Here is a 15,139-nt window from a genome sequence, read left to right on the forward strand (position 1 = left end):
TTTCCAAATTATAGATGTTGCTGATTAGAGAAGAACTCTCGGAGAAGGAGAGGCTTTTGGCAATCCAAAATACATAAAAGAGAAAAAAGGAAAAATAAAAACAAAAGGATAGAAAGACCAGTAACAAAACGGGTTTTCGGAGAGCAACTATCGGCGGACTTCAGGCCCAGATCTGTAGGGCAACATAGCAACTGGTTGGGCCTCCAACTTGGATGCAGCGACGGCCCATTATAAGTGTTAGCAGGCAAGAAGTGGCGCTAGACCATCTGTCCAACTGTCCAAGCGTTCGTTATCCCCCCTCTCTCGCAGCTGTCGACCACGCTCACGCACGCCAAATCCGCCGGAGAGCGCGAGCGCAGGCAGGCAAACGGCAAACCTCTCTCGTGCGCCTCCTCACGAGCCAATGCCCCCGTCTCCCCTGTTCCCGCGCCTTTCCCCCACTCCTCCGCCCCCACTTCGCGCCAGGGCCAGGGGTGTCGGCGCCCTGCCCTCTACGGGAAGAAGAAGGCCGGCGCTTCTCGCCGTCATCCGGGCCAAGGGCAAGGACGAGGCCAGCTTCACCGACCGCATCCTCGACTACATCGAGGGTATGTGGACTATGCAAAATCACACCGGCTTCGTATTGGGCCATTCTTGTTTCGAGGCCGAATAGCTGAGGTTGTATGAAAATCAAGAGCCGATGCTCGTCTTGTGGTAGTGGTAGCTGAATGGACCCTCTTTTTTTTTTTTTCTGAATCAGCATAGTGGGATTTAAAAATTATTGGAGAAACACGTGTTTAGACTCTTAGGCAGCGGATCACTCAGTTGCGACAACTGAATAAAATCAGCTTTCTGTTGTTGTTTATCTAATTGATCCTTGTTACATTGTAAATTGCTCTGTACAGTCCATAATTGAAAGCCTAATCTCTTTTCCTAAATAGTGATGAATCAAGGATTTAAGGAGTCGCCTCAATGGCTACCGCATTTTGCGTAAGTTTGTTTAGCCGTACTTTATTGGTGAAGGAAATGTTTGCGGCAACTTAAGAAACATTGAGAATAAAATGAGTGTACAAGCATGAACGTTGCATGTTGGGGAAACATAGGTGCCACCTGCCAGCATCCAACATGATAGGATAGCTAACCCATGCCACAAGTCAAAACTTGCATAACTCGAATGTGGCAAAGTGTGCCCGCCAACCATGCAGACCCTGACTTGTTTCAAATGTTTCTAGGGGGGCCAAAGTTAAGAAGATGGTATGGAGCACCCGATTTGCTTCCCAAGGATGGGGGTGCTGAGGATGAGGAGGAGGACTCTCCAGGTACATAGAGAAATTATTCTGTAAATTAAACTCCTTGGTAGCCATTGTTCTTATTTGCTGGCAGATTTGGGGTGACAACAGATATTGTGGAGCCTCGAGACGCTGTTCTAGTCACTGATGGTGACAGTGAGATTGGACAGGTTGCCTTTTATATATGTTTTATTTTCATCTGCTGCAGAACTGCCGTTGCACTGATGTTTAGTAGAGTAATCCTGAAATTTGCCTATCATTGGTTTCTTTCCCCAGTAATCTGAGCTGAACACTATATTCTAGTAAAAATAATCCAACTAACACGACAAGTTGTTTGAATGGAAAATCCTAAAAGAAACACCTAAATGTTTCGGTTGATTAAAAAAAATCTGAACTTTTGTTGGTAGACCTTTTGGCAAAATGCACCCGATTTAAGTTGATTTCCTTGTGTGTCAGATGGTGATATTGGCACTAATTCTGAAGAGGGCTAGAATAAAAGCACTTGTTAAGGACAAACGATCGACTGAAGAAGCTTTTGGAACTTATGTGGAGGTGACACTCTGGTGCTCTGACTGTATTTGGACATTCTTTATCTCTCAGATATTTTAATTTTTTTGTCATCTTTTAGGGGTGAAATTAGCTATATAAGAAAAAAAAAGTACATGCAATTTTTACCGATCTATTTTCTAATTATTTTTTTGATAAGTATAATGAATATCATGCAAGTAATCACCTTTTGGTTCACTTGTAGTGCATGGTTGGTGATATGGAAGATAAATCCTTCACAAAGAAAGCACTAAAAGGCGTTCGTGCTGTAATTTCTCCAGCCAATGTATGTTAAAGCTTGGTGTTTCTATTCAATGCTTAGTTACTCCCAAAGCATGAGCTGTACTATCTGCCCAAAAAATAATCATGAGGTTTAATATTTTTATTATCTGGAAAACTGTTGATTGTTTGGCACTTGTTTGTGGCACTCTTTTCTTAATATACATAAAAGACAATTACAGATTTTTTTTAGTTCCCTCCTGTTGACTTTCATGTGAAGAGTCTTCATATTTAGAAATTTGAGTGTTGGTATGGTATAAGAGTCAATTAAGTATCCTCCATAGATCCACCACATATTTGGAAAACTTATGGGTCAATCTGCTGGAACTTTTTGTTAAACAAATTGTATTTATCTTAATCTTAAGCAAGGTACTGTCCTGTGTAAGTTATGTGCTTATCTGAGAACATATTATCTACCAGCACTTATGAAGTGCCATTCCTCTTCACTTTCAAGATTAACATTTGAAATTGATATTTTTACAGGACGGTTTCTTCTCTGCACCGATTGACCTCAAGGGTGTCGAACACATTGTTCTGCTATCACAGGTTTGCAATGCTCTCGTAATTCCTCAGGATCCAGCTGACTCTAGTATCAGTCTATTGCCCCTATGAGATCTTGATAAGAATGCAGCTGCCTGTCTACAGAAATAGTGGTGGCTTGCAAGCTATTATGAACAGCAAACTGAAGAAGCTAGCAGAGAGGGATGAAGAAGTGGTTCTCTCATCTGGCATCCCATCTACGATAATCAGGACTGGTTCTCTGCAAAGCACCCCTGGTGGTGAGAGAGGTTTCGATTTTACAAAGGTATCAGTTCAAAAACCCAGCTTACCTCCAGTGCATGTTAACCTGTGCATTTTTTCTAGCGATATGTAGTTGAACTATATGAATATCATGCAATGAGAAGGACACACATTCAGATATTATTGTGTTCATTGCGTGATATAATTTGCATGCGCCAAATTGAATATCATACATGCATTTCAAGTGCTGGGAATCTGAGAGGAATATTATCATATTGAAATGCCTACACTGTTCATTGTTGTGATGTGTCACTTTATGGGGTCTCTCCTATCATGTGGTGCTCGAAATGTGTAGGGCGTAGCAGCCAAGGGAAGAATAAGCAAAGAGGATGCGGCTACCATCTGCGTGGAAGCTCTGGATGGCATTCCCCGAAAGACACTCATTTTTGAGGTATGCAGTAACTAACTCAATAAGGCATCAGGTCTCGAGATCAAACTGTCATGATTGGCATTCCTTTTCTTTTAAGGAATATTTTCTGTTAGAAAGACAACAAGAACAGAAAATGTTGTGCATTGTGCAGGTTGCAAATGGTGATGAGAAGGTAGCAGACTGGAAAGCATGGCTTGTAGAGCAGATTAAAAGAGATGAGGAGGTACAGTAAAAACTGGAAAGTGTTTCTCCTCTGTCGAACTGTGAGAAAGGAAAATAGAAACGAGCCCAAAATAAGGGATTTGAAGACTCAAAAGAGAAAGAGCTAAAGTTTTACCTTAGATCTTCTAGCCTGTGTGGCTATTTTATTTTAATCATATACCTGATGAAACAAAAGTGCGTGGAGACGTGGAGGCACATCTACCTCAGCCTCCAAGGAGGCTATGCACGTCTCTGCAGCAGTTGGTCTAATTCAATATCTTGTACTGTGAAACTGCAGCTCAAATGGTGTTACAATTCTAATTTTTTTGTTTAATCATCCATGAGTGTTTCTGTGCACATGTATCTAGCGTTTCTGCAATTATTTATTTGCTGGTCAGCCTGAAGATTGTTAAGGCCATCAAGGTTATGACTTGGAGGCAATAGAAGTCAATGTCACAGGGTACTTGATTTCTGCAGAACATTGATGTAATCCTCGGATTTCTGCAGAACATGAAAAACTGCTGTCCATCTTTATCCAGAAAACTTGATCTCTGTGTGTAGTATTTCAAATCTACCCAGATACTCCTTTCTTTGGCATGTCAATTTGAAGATTAGGCCATTATGGTTGACTTGAGGATAAGTCAAGTCGATGCACATGCTAGCTAGTATTCGGCTTCTGCAGGGGCATGTACAAACAGCTGATATTTTTATCCACAAAGCTACGTCTACTGACAGAGACAGGTATCAAACTTAGAGGGACAGCAACAACATTAACTGGAATTTACAAGAACTTCCGCAAAAGTTAGGCACTAGCTTGTAGAAACGGCTTACACCAATCCTTCACTTTTTTTTTTCTTTCATTCAAGAAATACTCCTATCACTGGATTATTCTTTTTTTTATGCCTCAAGTCGATCTAGTCATGTCTTTTCTTTTTATTTATGTGAGGAAAACGATAGTTAAGTTGCTTTCACCGTCTACGTGTGCGATCATCCTCAACTTCTTGGTTTAATACTTGTCATTTCCTAGGAAATTTGGATGGGGTAGGAAAGATTCAGACATTGCTAGATTCAGCCCCTGCAAAAAAGTTGATATAAGAAAATTTCCATCCGATAATCAAATTTAGAAGCTTCATGTCCGGTTGCTTGATGAGAAAAGAAAACCAAGGACCAAATCTTCCATGAATGGAGATGGCAGATATCACTGTCACCGTCGGTTTAATTATATCTGCCGCCGCGTGGTTGGGAGATTCGATGGCGTTGGTGCCGCCGGCGATTAGATATTGCCGTCGCGCAACCACCGGATTGCCTGTACTCAAACTAGCCATACATGGCGGCGCCCCTTGGAGTTCAGTGCTTTGCCGTTCGATGGATCGCTTTTGGGTTAAGAGCGGAAGAGTAATCAAAGGTTCGATTACAGTTAAAAGTTAGAAGCCTTCGGTATTACGGTGGACTGTTTTCTCTTGGGGAGTAATAAAGAATAATCTAAAATTAAAGTTACAACCCGGTTGTTTGTTCAAATATATAATCAAAATTGCATTTTTTCTTCGAGAGCCTGTCACGATTCAATGAAGAGTAGAAATGGTAGCTCCGGCAGTGCAAGGATGTCAGGATGGGGGAGGGAAGATGTCAGTACTAGTACCGAGGTTAGCACTTGTCACATCGTCGAATGCTAATTAGGTATAAGCTAATTATAAAATTAATTGTAGAAATTCTGGGCTAATTCGCGAGATGAATCTATTAAGCCTAATTAATCCAAGCTTAATAGATTCATCTTGTGAATTAGCCTCCATCTATGTAATTAGTTTTATAATAACCTATATTTAATAAGAGTTTAATACTCTTATTAGTATCTAAACATGATAGGGGTAAAGTTTAGCCCCTACAAAACAAACACCCCTACACCTAAGGAGTCAGTTTGAATCCGTGTGCAAGGAATTTATGAATGCGGTCAGCACATTAACTTGTCTGACATCCCAAGGAATTTGACCATGGATGGATCATGGATGACTGTGAATTCCTCGGTGCACAGTGCCCTACTGCTCTGTGCCCGCTGTAAAGGGTGGTCTTTACCGCAGTGAAATTGCCCTCAAAATTCAACTTGGCTCCGAATTGAAAAGAGAACTTTTGGCGGCGGAGCAAACGGTTGCCACAGGATTGGGAGGTCAGATTCCGGCTTGCCGCAAGCACGAACGATAGACCCAAGCAAGTCCCCAAACATAAAAAAAAAACATTCGGAATTCCTGAAATTGATTGAATCCCACTGCACGCGAACATCCATCGGCAGAAATATCAGGACACATCCATCGGCCATCGCGCAAGGAGAGAGAGAAACGTGTCGGAACGTGCCACAAATCTCTCCCTCAGCGCCCCTCTCTCTAGCAAAAGATTCTCTCTCCATACTCAGAGCAATAAAAAAACAGGGGGGGGGAGAGAGAGAGAGAGAAAGCAGCGCGGAAGGAAGGTCGGCCTGGCCTGCCTGTTTCGTGTGTCTGAGGATCTCCTGATCTCCTCCTGTCCATCGTCATCCACCTCCCCACTCTCCTTCCCCCCTCGCAGCCTCGCTCCTCAGTCCTCCCCACTCTCCTCCCTCCGACGCCCCTCCGTCTCTCATGATCTGACGGAGTACCCGACGGACGGAACCTCCTCACCGGCGATGCTACGGAGTAGTACCGAGGTAAGCACCACCACCCCCGCCTTCCTCCTCCTCCGCTCCTCTCCTCTCATCTCCCCTCCAAGACAAGTGCGGAGGCAGAAGCCATGGCGTTCAACGCGAGCATGCCCTGCCTGGTCTGATGTTGAGCATCATTCTTCTGGCTGCGGTCTCGTCTCTCTTGCTGGTGAAGATCTCCGGTTTTTTTCCTTTCACCTTCTGGGCTCGTTTCCGTTATTGTTCGTCGTTATGCTGGGTTGACTGGAGTCGGGGATTCGTCTGGATGCTCCTGTTCAACCAGGGGAAGCACCAATCTGCCGCCTTCGTCCCGCCCAAGCCTGAGCCCCTTCGCTCCGCCGATTTTCCTCCCCGTACGAATCCTGCGATTCCTCTCGCGGATTGCGCTGCGATTTGGCCCAACCGATTCAGGGCCGCGTCCGATTCGTTTCCCCTATTCGGCGAACTCTCGAGGTCGTCTCCACGTGCTCTCGGGAATTCTGCGCCCAGCTCGTCGGATCTCAAATCATTCCCCCCGAGCCGCCCGCCCCTCTTGCTACGCTACGCAATTAATCAACCAATCGCCGAAGCACGAGCCTCGCCTTTATCGTATTCATCATTCGTCTTTTCCCCCCAAAATTCGACGCGCTTTCCGTCCCTTCTTGTTTGTCTGGATGGATTTCTTCTAGTCGTTGCGGAAAAATAAAGGGGGAAATCGCGTTACTACCGAGATTTTTGTCGATTTTTCGGGCCCAAGCTAGAAAGATTCGGCAAGTACATCTGATCTTGTAGCACAGTACGCTGTCCTCCGATGCCCCAACAGTGAATGTCTCCACCTTTACTTTGCTGAGGCCAGCAGTAATGTGATGGCCAAATCTCGATTGCCCAAACCACAACCACTTGAAATTTGTCAAGTGAACTCACATCCTTATCCCACTCGAATTTTAGCGAGAATTATTATGCAGCCTCATTCTCTCACCAATTTCCCCCGTTCTCATTTGCAGACTATGCAGAGCTGACAAGTCCTCCCAAAATTTAAGTAGACGCCAAGAATTCAGGCACAGGCGCGCAGCAAGCCAACAGCAAGACGACGAAGCGGAGCAGAGCTACTGATAAAGAAGCAGAGGAGGGAGCGCATCCTATTCCATGGAGGGCGGCGAGACGACGCTGTCGGGGTTCGGCGGCGGCGCCGGCGCCGCCGGCGCCGGCGTGGACACCAAGGTGCTGCACGCGTTCCAGACGAGCTTCGTGCAGGTGCAGAGCCTGCTGGACCAGAACCGCGTCCTCATCAACGAGATCAACCAGAACCACGAGTCCAAGGTGCCCGGCGACCTCTCCCGCAACGTCGGCCTCATCCGGGAGCTCAACAACAACATCCGCCGCGTCGTCGACCTCTACGCCGACCTCTCCTCGCTCTTCGCCGCCTCCGACGGCGGCCGCGCGGCCTCCGAGGGCGGATCCGTCGGCACCGTTCGGCAGGCCGGCGCCGGCCACAAGCGGATCAGGTCCGGCCTCGACTGACTTCTTGTTGTTCATCATCTCTTAGCTAGCTAGCCAGGGACCGACCTCTCTCTCCACTCTTTTGACTTGAGCTGTTCTTGTATCTATCGACCAATCCACTACGGCACTACCTATCGTCTTATCTCCCATTACGACTGCTACTGTTACATATGAGCGAGAGCAATCCTCTCGACTCATGATATTCTTGTAGCCGATGTTAATCATCTTCTTGTTGCTATGAGCCAGTATGAGGTAATGTATTTTTGATGCAATTCATGGACGATGCAACAGCAACACAGAGCGTGAGAGAAGTTTGTCTGAAATTCCCGATCTGAAACTTCTCTTGCAGCTGGCAGCGGCAGTTCACACTTCACAGTGCTGCATCGATGTGCAGTAGAACTGTACAAGTGTGGATTTCTACCAACTTCATTTGTGATAGTTTCAAACTGCTTTGTCGGTGTCAAACTATTTTGGGGTGTTTGGGAGAGGCGCTAAACTTTAGCACCCCTATTTTAGTCCATTTTAGTCACAAGTGCTCCCAAACAGGTGGGCTAAAATTCAAGTGCTAAAATTTAGCACCCTTATAATCCTTTAGTCACTTGGGGTAGCTAAAATTGACTAAAATTGGTCCCCCAAGACCAATTCCCCGTTGCCCCCTTCCCCTCTCTCCTCCCTCGCGCTCTTCTCTCTCCTCCCCGCCAGACCTCGCCGCCATCCTTCTCCGCCCGCCACCTCGCCGCCTCCACCCGGCCTCGCTGGCTACGCCCGGCACCTCGCCGCCGCCTCTGCCTCGCCCGCCGGTCCTACCGCCTCCTCCTCTCACTCTCTCTCTTCCCGTGAGGGGCACCACGGCGCCTCGCCTCCACCGGCCCTGCCACCGTGCCCGCCTCCGCCTGACCCCGCCTCGCCACCGTCCCGCGGCCCGAGATCGGCGACAAGGCCGTCCGGCCGCCATTAATTCTACCTCCTTCTTCTTCCATTAACCCATCTAGAGGTCGAGTTAGGTAGACGACAATGGAGACCCGGGATAGTGCTTCCTCCACGACGCCGCTCCCCTACTCCTACTCGCCGCTATACGCCGCGGCGGTGGTCCTGTTCACCACGCTGCTGCTCGCCGCCATCGCGGTGCTGGTCGGCGTCATCCGCATCACACCCCGCGGCCCGTGCCGGTGCCGGCAGCGAGGACGATGAGCAGCAGTAGGGGCCCCGAGGCCGGCGTGTCGGAAAAGAGGTCCGACGTGTCGTCATCGTCGGGCGAGGGCGGCGGCAACGCCTTCCCATGGAGCAAGAATGGCAGCAACCTGCTCCAGTGGCCCGTCGAGGAGGTCAAAACGCTGCGCCAAGGGCCTCAACAGCGGCGTCACCACGCACTTCTGCCAGGACAAGTCACGGTCCTCCAGCGCCAACGACATCGTCAAGCGCGTTGTCGGCACCCTCCCCGTGCTTGTCGACCACTCCATCGTCGAGAGCTTCGTGCAGGGCGGGAGGTCCACGGCCACCTCACCAGGCTTCCGACATGGCGAGACGACGCGAGAAGGACCGCGATGCGGAAAAGAAGAGGAGAGGAGGCTTGCATAAAGGAATGGAGGGGGAGGGGCATCTGTGGAGGGATAGAGTAGTCATTTTGTGCAACAGGTGCTAAATTTTAGCTCTTCATCCAAATACCTAAAAAGCTTAAGTTTAGCACTCTATTTGAGGGGCTAAAATTTAGTCCATGGCTAAATTTTAGCGACCTCCTCCCAAACCGGACCTTTATTATCTTGGCATGTTTCAAAAAAAACGCCGGAAGAAAACAAAGTTTCTTTTTTGTTATGGATGGATAACCGAATTCAGGGCCAGAGGAGGAGGATGCCATGCCATCATGGGCCCCCAAATCCAAGAGAACTCTGTGATGTTCGAAGCAGAGTTTGAAAAATTCTCCTTGATTTCATCTCTGCTTTACGCTCTGCCAGATAAAGCAACGATCTTTTGCGAGCTCATGCATAGAATCTGCTGGCGCTTTCCATGATTGAGCAAGCTGCTTTTGCCTGGGACGAATTGCCTTTTCCCTCCTTGTTTTCCACGCTGCCCTGCTTGCCTTTCTCTCGTCAGGCTCGCTCGCCTGAATCTGCGAATGCCTTCCCCTGGTACTGCTACGCCACCATTTTGCCTCTTTCCAGCGCTCTCTTTCTGCAAAAATCCGGCACTGGATGATGATTGCAGCAGCTCTTTGGAATTTGGATCTGCCGTGAAAATTTTTTTGCAGTCAGAGGGGCAGGGAAAATGCAAAGCGCTTTTTCGTCGCTCCTTTTATGGCGAGGGCATGTTTGTCGTAGCAGGCGCCTCCCTGGTCCCTGCTAAAGTCGACGTAGGGTTTTCCATAAGATTCGCCTGTGAAAAGTACGGCCCTGTAAAAAAAAAAAAGAACGGTCTGGATTCTATGCACAAGCATCGAGTCCTTTGAAACTGCCGAAATCCCTGAGGCAAACCGGGATCTTTCTTCTGGCACCCACTTGGAAACAAACGAGCCATAGGAAGATCAAAGTGGAGTGCAAGATCCTTCGGGCAGGGCAGGCAATACTGGAGTATTTGGCTACCAGAGCTTTACTTCTTGTATTCAGCACTTTTGTCACTGAAAATTGTCATGAAAGTTTCATTAACTGAACAAACTTATTTTTGACCTCGGGAGGAAGATGGCATCTTTGCTTCAAGAAATCCATCCATAGAATCTATGAGTAGAGAGGAGCTTCCATGATTTCAAGGAAATACTAAGAAGCCTAGAAAGCATGCTCAGCCAATCGCATTACCACAGCAGAAAGTTACGATCACCGGGAAAAAAGAGATCTTTATCTGGCAGGCCTCCCCGGTTCCAATCATGCTGCACTTGACCGGTATCTCGTGACCAAAAGGAAGGGAGCATGCCAAGCCTTTTTTGACCGCTCTTGTGCTCCGCCCACTGCAAGATACCGATGGCTGCACGAGGTCATCTTCCTGTTTCCGGTGCGTGTCCCTGTCCCTCCTCCTCAAGTCCCCCACCTGCCTTCAAAAGATCGCGTCGCCTTTCTCTCTGAAACATGGCGTGCATGGCATGGATATGGATATCTGAAAACATTCTTTGGGAGAAGCATTTTTAACTGCCAATATGTCTAGTGCATTTGCAAATCATCCTCCTACCAGTGTTTTCATGAAATAAGTAGTATGGTTTTAGAGAATTAATTCTGAAAATTGCAGAGCACACGGAAAATGGAATTAAATCTGACCGACCACAGCTGTAAAAACAAGTGAACTTGTGCCTTTAAACATCAATCCTTCTCCAAGAATATGCTGGGTTTGCGGGAAAATGATCATTTCTAAATATTATCTCTTACCAGTAGGGCCCTATTGTGATATCTTTTATTGGAGTACTGGATAACCACGATTGTGTTATGTTCAAGACTTTAATTGGAGTAGCGTATAGGTTTGTTTTCCTTAAAGGAAAGAGGAGGATTGATCTTATGATTGCAGTGAGATCCCATTGTACACCTATCCTAAGCATTGTAGACGGTAGTACAGTATATGTTAACTGTACTGGAGCAGTCTCCACTCCGCAACAAGATATCTTAATTTTGAAATGTAAAGTGCACAACAATTTTATATATATTTGACGTTTGTAAGGAGCCTTTCCAAAATAAACTTACATTATTGTTTATATCAACTTGGTGCCAATAGAGCCCAGATCCAGCATCATCCCGTGATGCGATGTCCTGATAGGAACATGACAGTGGTTTCATTTCTTCTATTACACTATCCTGCAGTAGCTGCGAGCTCCACTTACTTAGCTACAGGTCTTATTTTACCTTTTGATGTTCTTATCATTTGTTTATCACAAATGCTCAACTCACAGGCAAATATGCAGTAACTAGCTCAATAATGCATCAGGTCTCGAGATCAAACTGTCATGATTGGCATTCCTTTTCTTTTAAGGAATATTTGCTGTTAGAATGGGTGATTTCGTCTAGTTGTTGACTATCCAAAGAAAATCTAAACGCGATGACATTGCGGATAAAATAGTAATATGATCAGCTAACATAGTACCAATCACAAGAAATAATATATTTATCCGTGAAAAAAAATTGGGTTTAAAAAATGTTTATCCGTGAAACAAGTCACTGGTTGTTGCTAACGGAATTTCAACGATGCCGGGAAAGTCTCCAATTGCTTCTCGAGGGAATGCAAAATCGATCGTCTAGCCAATTTATTTGATAGATAGAAAGGATTATGTTTATGTTTGTGGATATTCATGTGACCTCAATGTCTATATTTTTCCCCTATAATGTCCGCTCAATTTGTAAAGGAGAAGGATGACTGGCGCTAAAATCGAACCAACACACGAACGCGAACGTGCAGCGCGCGGAGGGGCTCCTTCCTCTGCGCGGGCCAGTCAGACCAATATGGTAGGCTGGTCAGATCGGTTTCGCCGGTGAGCCCGGCGTAGAAATCAACGAACGCTCGGGAGGGAGGGACCCCGTCAGGGCAGGCACACCTTGGGTTTATCTAGGATCGGCAGGCCACCTAGAACATCCTTAGACGTCGTAGAGACGAAGGAAGAATAGCAAATGGGGATTGGAAAAGCGAGGGCAAAGAGAAAAGATAAAAAGGCAAAATAGTAGATTGATAATGTTTTTGATCGATTGGATGCCCTCAATCGACCATAGCCCTTTATATTTATAGGGAGGGGAGGTCTTTCCTCGTTAGGAGTCGAAACCCTAACAAATTTTGTGTCAAAATACAACTCCTAACTTGGACTATACAGATCAAACCGGTTTTCCTGGGTGCAGACCTTTCCAAGATCATAACTCTCTCTTCCGAACTCAAATCGAACGTTCTACATATGCATTTTGATCTACTCGATGAGATCAACCCAATGGTAAAGTCCAATTTACATTTTGGAGACTTTAGTCAGACCGGTTTGACCAATTTAGTGACCGATCTGTCCAGATCCTGCCAATTTTGCTCATCAACAATGACTTTCTGCGTGTTCTAATATTTTTCCTGCTCACAAAATCTGTGGTACTTTATATCTGGTGCATGAAGTGTTTCCCATAGATTCGTCGCAAAAAAAGTTGTTTCACTAAACAAATGCATCTTGGATTGATCCCAAAGCGAACCACTTGTCATTCGTTGGTTTATGGAGTTTGTGAACATGAAAGTGATGTGCAGTTACCAGTGGGGAAAAGGGAATGCATCAACTGGAATTTTTTTTAAAAAAAATTGGGGCCTTCAACTTGACCAAGGCATGTTAGGGATAGAGCTAATCCATTGACCAAAATCTGACCGTCGATTAATACATATTGGAAGTTCAAAGCAAGGATATCATAGTAGTTAACAGTATATAGAAAACGGAAAAAAAATTAAGTTTTGGTAGTCAGGATGATTTGTCAGTTTTCCCTTTCACTTGGTGTTGCTTGCTCGCATCCAATTCCATCGGTTGCTTTGCTATAAACAATGTCGCTGTTAGACCTTAATTTTTATTTGTATACATAGGCATGCTTCAGCCCAGGCAGGCCCTACTGGCCGGGTTAACATAAGTACAGCGTTGAAGGTCAGATAGAGGAGAGAGGGAGGAGGAGATGCTGTGCTGAGGAGAATGAGAGGGCCCTTTTCTGGAGGAATTAAAGTGGCGGCGCGCGATCCAGTGGATGATAGGATTATTGACTCTCAAGCTCCAAGCCATGATTGCCATCCGATCCGATCCGCCGTTAGCTCAAGGACAGACGGCCCCGCAAGAATCTCAATTAAGCTTTTCATTTTTTGCTCTGCCTCGCTTCTTCTTTTCGTTTTGGGGAAGCAGGGCAAAAGATGGTGCCGTGATCTCTTCTTCTATGATGTTTCTACGACAAACAACCTCCTTGACACTCAATATTACTTCCTCCATCTGAAATTACTATTCATTTTGATAGGTACATAATTTTTACTATACATCTAGATATAATTTATATCTACCTAGAAAAGCTGTATCTAGAAAAACTGAATAGTAATTTGGAACGAAGGGAGTAAATGCCAACCATCACAAAGAAAAAAGATGGAAACATCAAACATGCAAAATGCTCCTAAACTCTCTACGATATCACGTCGATCGCAAGCTTTTACCTTGTTCCCAACTTGTCATACTCACTTTGCGCGCGCTGTTGCACATATCCAGTTTCGTCAATCCACGACAGTGGTAAACGTTGAAGCACTGAACTGCAACCAGATATTGTGGGCGGTGCCAGCTGAATGGGCCGGAAACTTGGAGGCCCAGTCTAGCTAGTGTGCTTTGTTCGTTCTCTCCCAAGATTCGGAAGGACAAACCAGATGGTACCAGTGTGCCGTTGTATGCAAATCGGGCGTAGTTTGTTAAAATCGAGCATCTAAATTTAAGACCGATAGTACCAGTGTGCTTCGTGTGATGAGTACTTCAAAACAAGATCTCATCTGATTATGTCTGAACAACATTTTCAATGAAAACTATTACTCCCTCTATCCCAAATTACTACTATTCATTTTGATTTTTCTAAATATAAAATTTTTGCTATGTATCTAGACATATTATATTGCATATCAAAAGTTATGTATTTAGAAAAGCTAAAATGAATAGTAATTTGGAGTAAAAATACTTTTATTGTATTATACTCTCCACACCAGAATATAACTAGTTTCATCGTTCATCGTTCAAAATTTTCCTATGGTATAGCCATCTTTTGAGTTTGCAGGGATGTTTTTGAGCTGTGAATGGTCAAAAATACCTCTACGATCTATCCCCATCTGCATGCTGACATGCCGTTCAATTTAGTTGCATGCAAGCACCCTACTTTAATTAGATATGGAGGGGGATATTGTAAATGAAGGCAATTTAAAACTTTTAAAGCTATAGTGTCGGTGTTTTATACCCAATAAACCGAGAGGTATCCCGAGGTAGTAGATTGGTTGGTGGGGAATCGTCAGACATGGAACTCGAAGGTAAAAGCGAGTGTCGGTGTTTTATACCCGGCAACCGACCGAGAGGTATCCCGAGGTAGTAGATTGATTGGGCGGGAATCGTCGGACCTAGAATTCGAAGGTAAAAGCGAGGACACAAGACACAGATTTATACAAGTTCGGGCCGCCGGAGTAGCGTAATACCCTATGTCCTGTTTGGAGTGTTGTATATTACACCCTGCGCTTGGGTGTTGTTTGGTGTTGAGAATTTGGTCCTCTGTTGTGGTTCTATGAGATCTTCGCTTGCCGATCTAGGAACCCCTACCCTCCTTTATATATTCTAGGGGGTGGGATTACTAGTGGGTTACAAGGTAGGAGTTCTAGTAGGATTACATGGTATAAGTCATAGTAGGAGTACAGAGACATCCTAGTAGGAGCCCATCTTCTTCCTTCCTTGCGGGTACTGAGGATCTATCCCCAACAAGCCCCCGAGCGCTTCATAGTCGAATGCTTCTCAAGTACTTTGTTTTAGTGCTTCTCGCCAAGTAGTTTTAGTGCTTCTCAAGTACTTTGTTTGGCTGAATTTTCAAAGCTTTTCAAAGCTGCCATGAG

The 15,139-nt window shown here is 45.5% G+C and overlaps 2 protein-coding genes across 3 annotated transcripts; both read left to right on the plus strand.

Annotated features, from left to right (window-relative positions):
* Window positions 1–268: 268 nt before the first annotated feature.
* Window positions 269–3,822, plus strand: LOC117835907 (uncharacterized protein At2g37660, chloroplastic). Of its 2 annotated transcripts, XM_034715233.2 has the most exons (9): window positions 272–587; window positions 1,212–1,298; window positions 1,380–1,438; window positions 1,725–1,820; window positions 2,020–2,100; window positions 2,577–2,639; window positions 2,725–2,898; window positions 3,190–3,285; window positions 3,416–3,822. In XM_034715233.2, exons 1-9 carry the CDS (start codon window positions 404–406, stop codon window positions 3,494–3,496), a joined length of 921 nt encoding a protein of 306 aa, XP_034571124.1. In that variant the 5' UTR covers window positions 272–403; the 3' UTR covers window positions 3,497–3,822. The 2 variants fall into 2 exon arrangements, with proteins under 2 accessions (XP_034571125.1, XP_034571124.1); XM_034715234.2 differs by lacking the exon at window positions 2,020–2,100 and having other exon boundaries at window positions 269–587.
* Window positions 3,823–5,843: 2,021 nt separating this feature from the next.
* On the plus strand, window positions 5,844–7,884 carry LOC117840261 (protein ELF4-LIKE 4). Its single transcript, XM_034720739.2, has 2 exons — window positions 5,844–6,139; window positions 7,117–7,884. Exon 2 carries the CDS (start codon window positions 7,259–7,261, stop codon window positions 7,631–7,633), a length of 375 nt encoding a protein of 124 aa, XP_034576630.1. The 5' UTR covers window positions 5,844–6,139; window positions 7,117–7,258; the 3' UTR covers window positions 7,634–7,884.
* The last annotated feature ends 7,255 nt before the right edge of the window (window positions 7,885–15,139 follow it).

The sequence above is a fragment of the Setaria viridis genome, chromosome 9, assembly GCF_005286985.2.
Source record: "Setaria viridis chromosome 9, Setaria_viridis_v4.0, whole genome shotgun sequence".
Classification (NCBI taxonomy): Eukaryota; Viridiplantae; Streptophyta; class Magnoliopsida; order Poales; family Poaceae; genus Setaria; species Setaria viridis.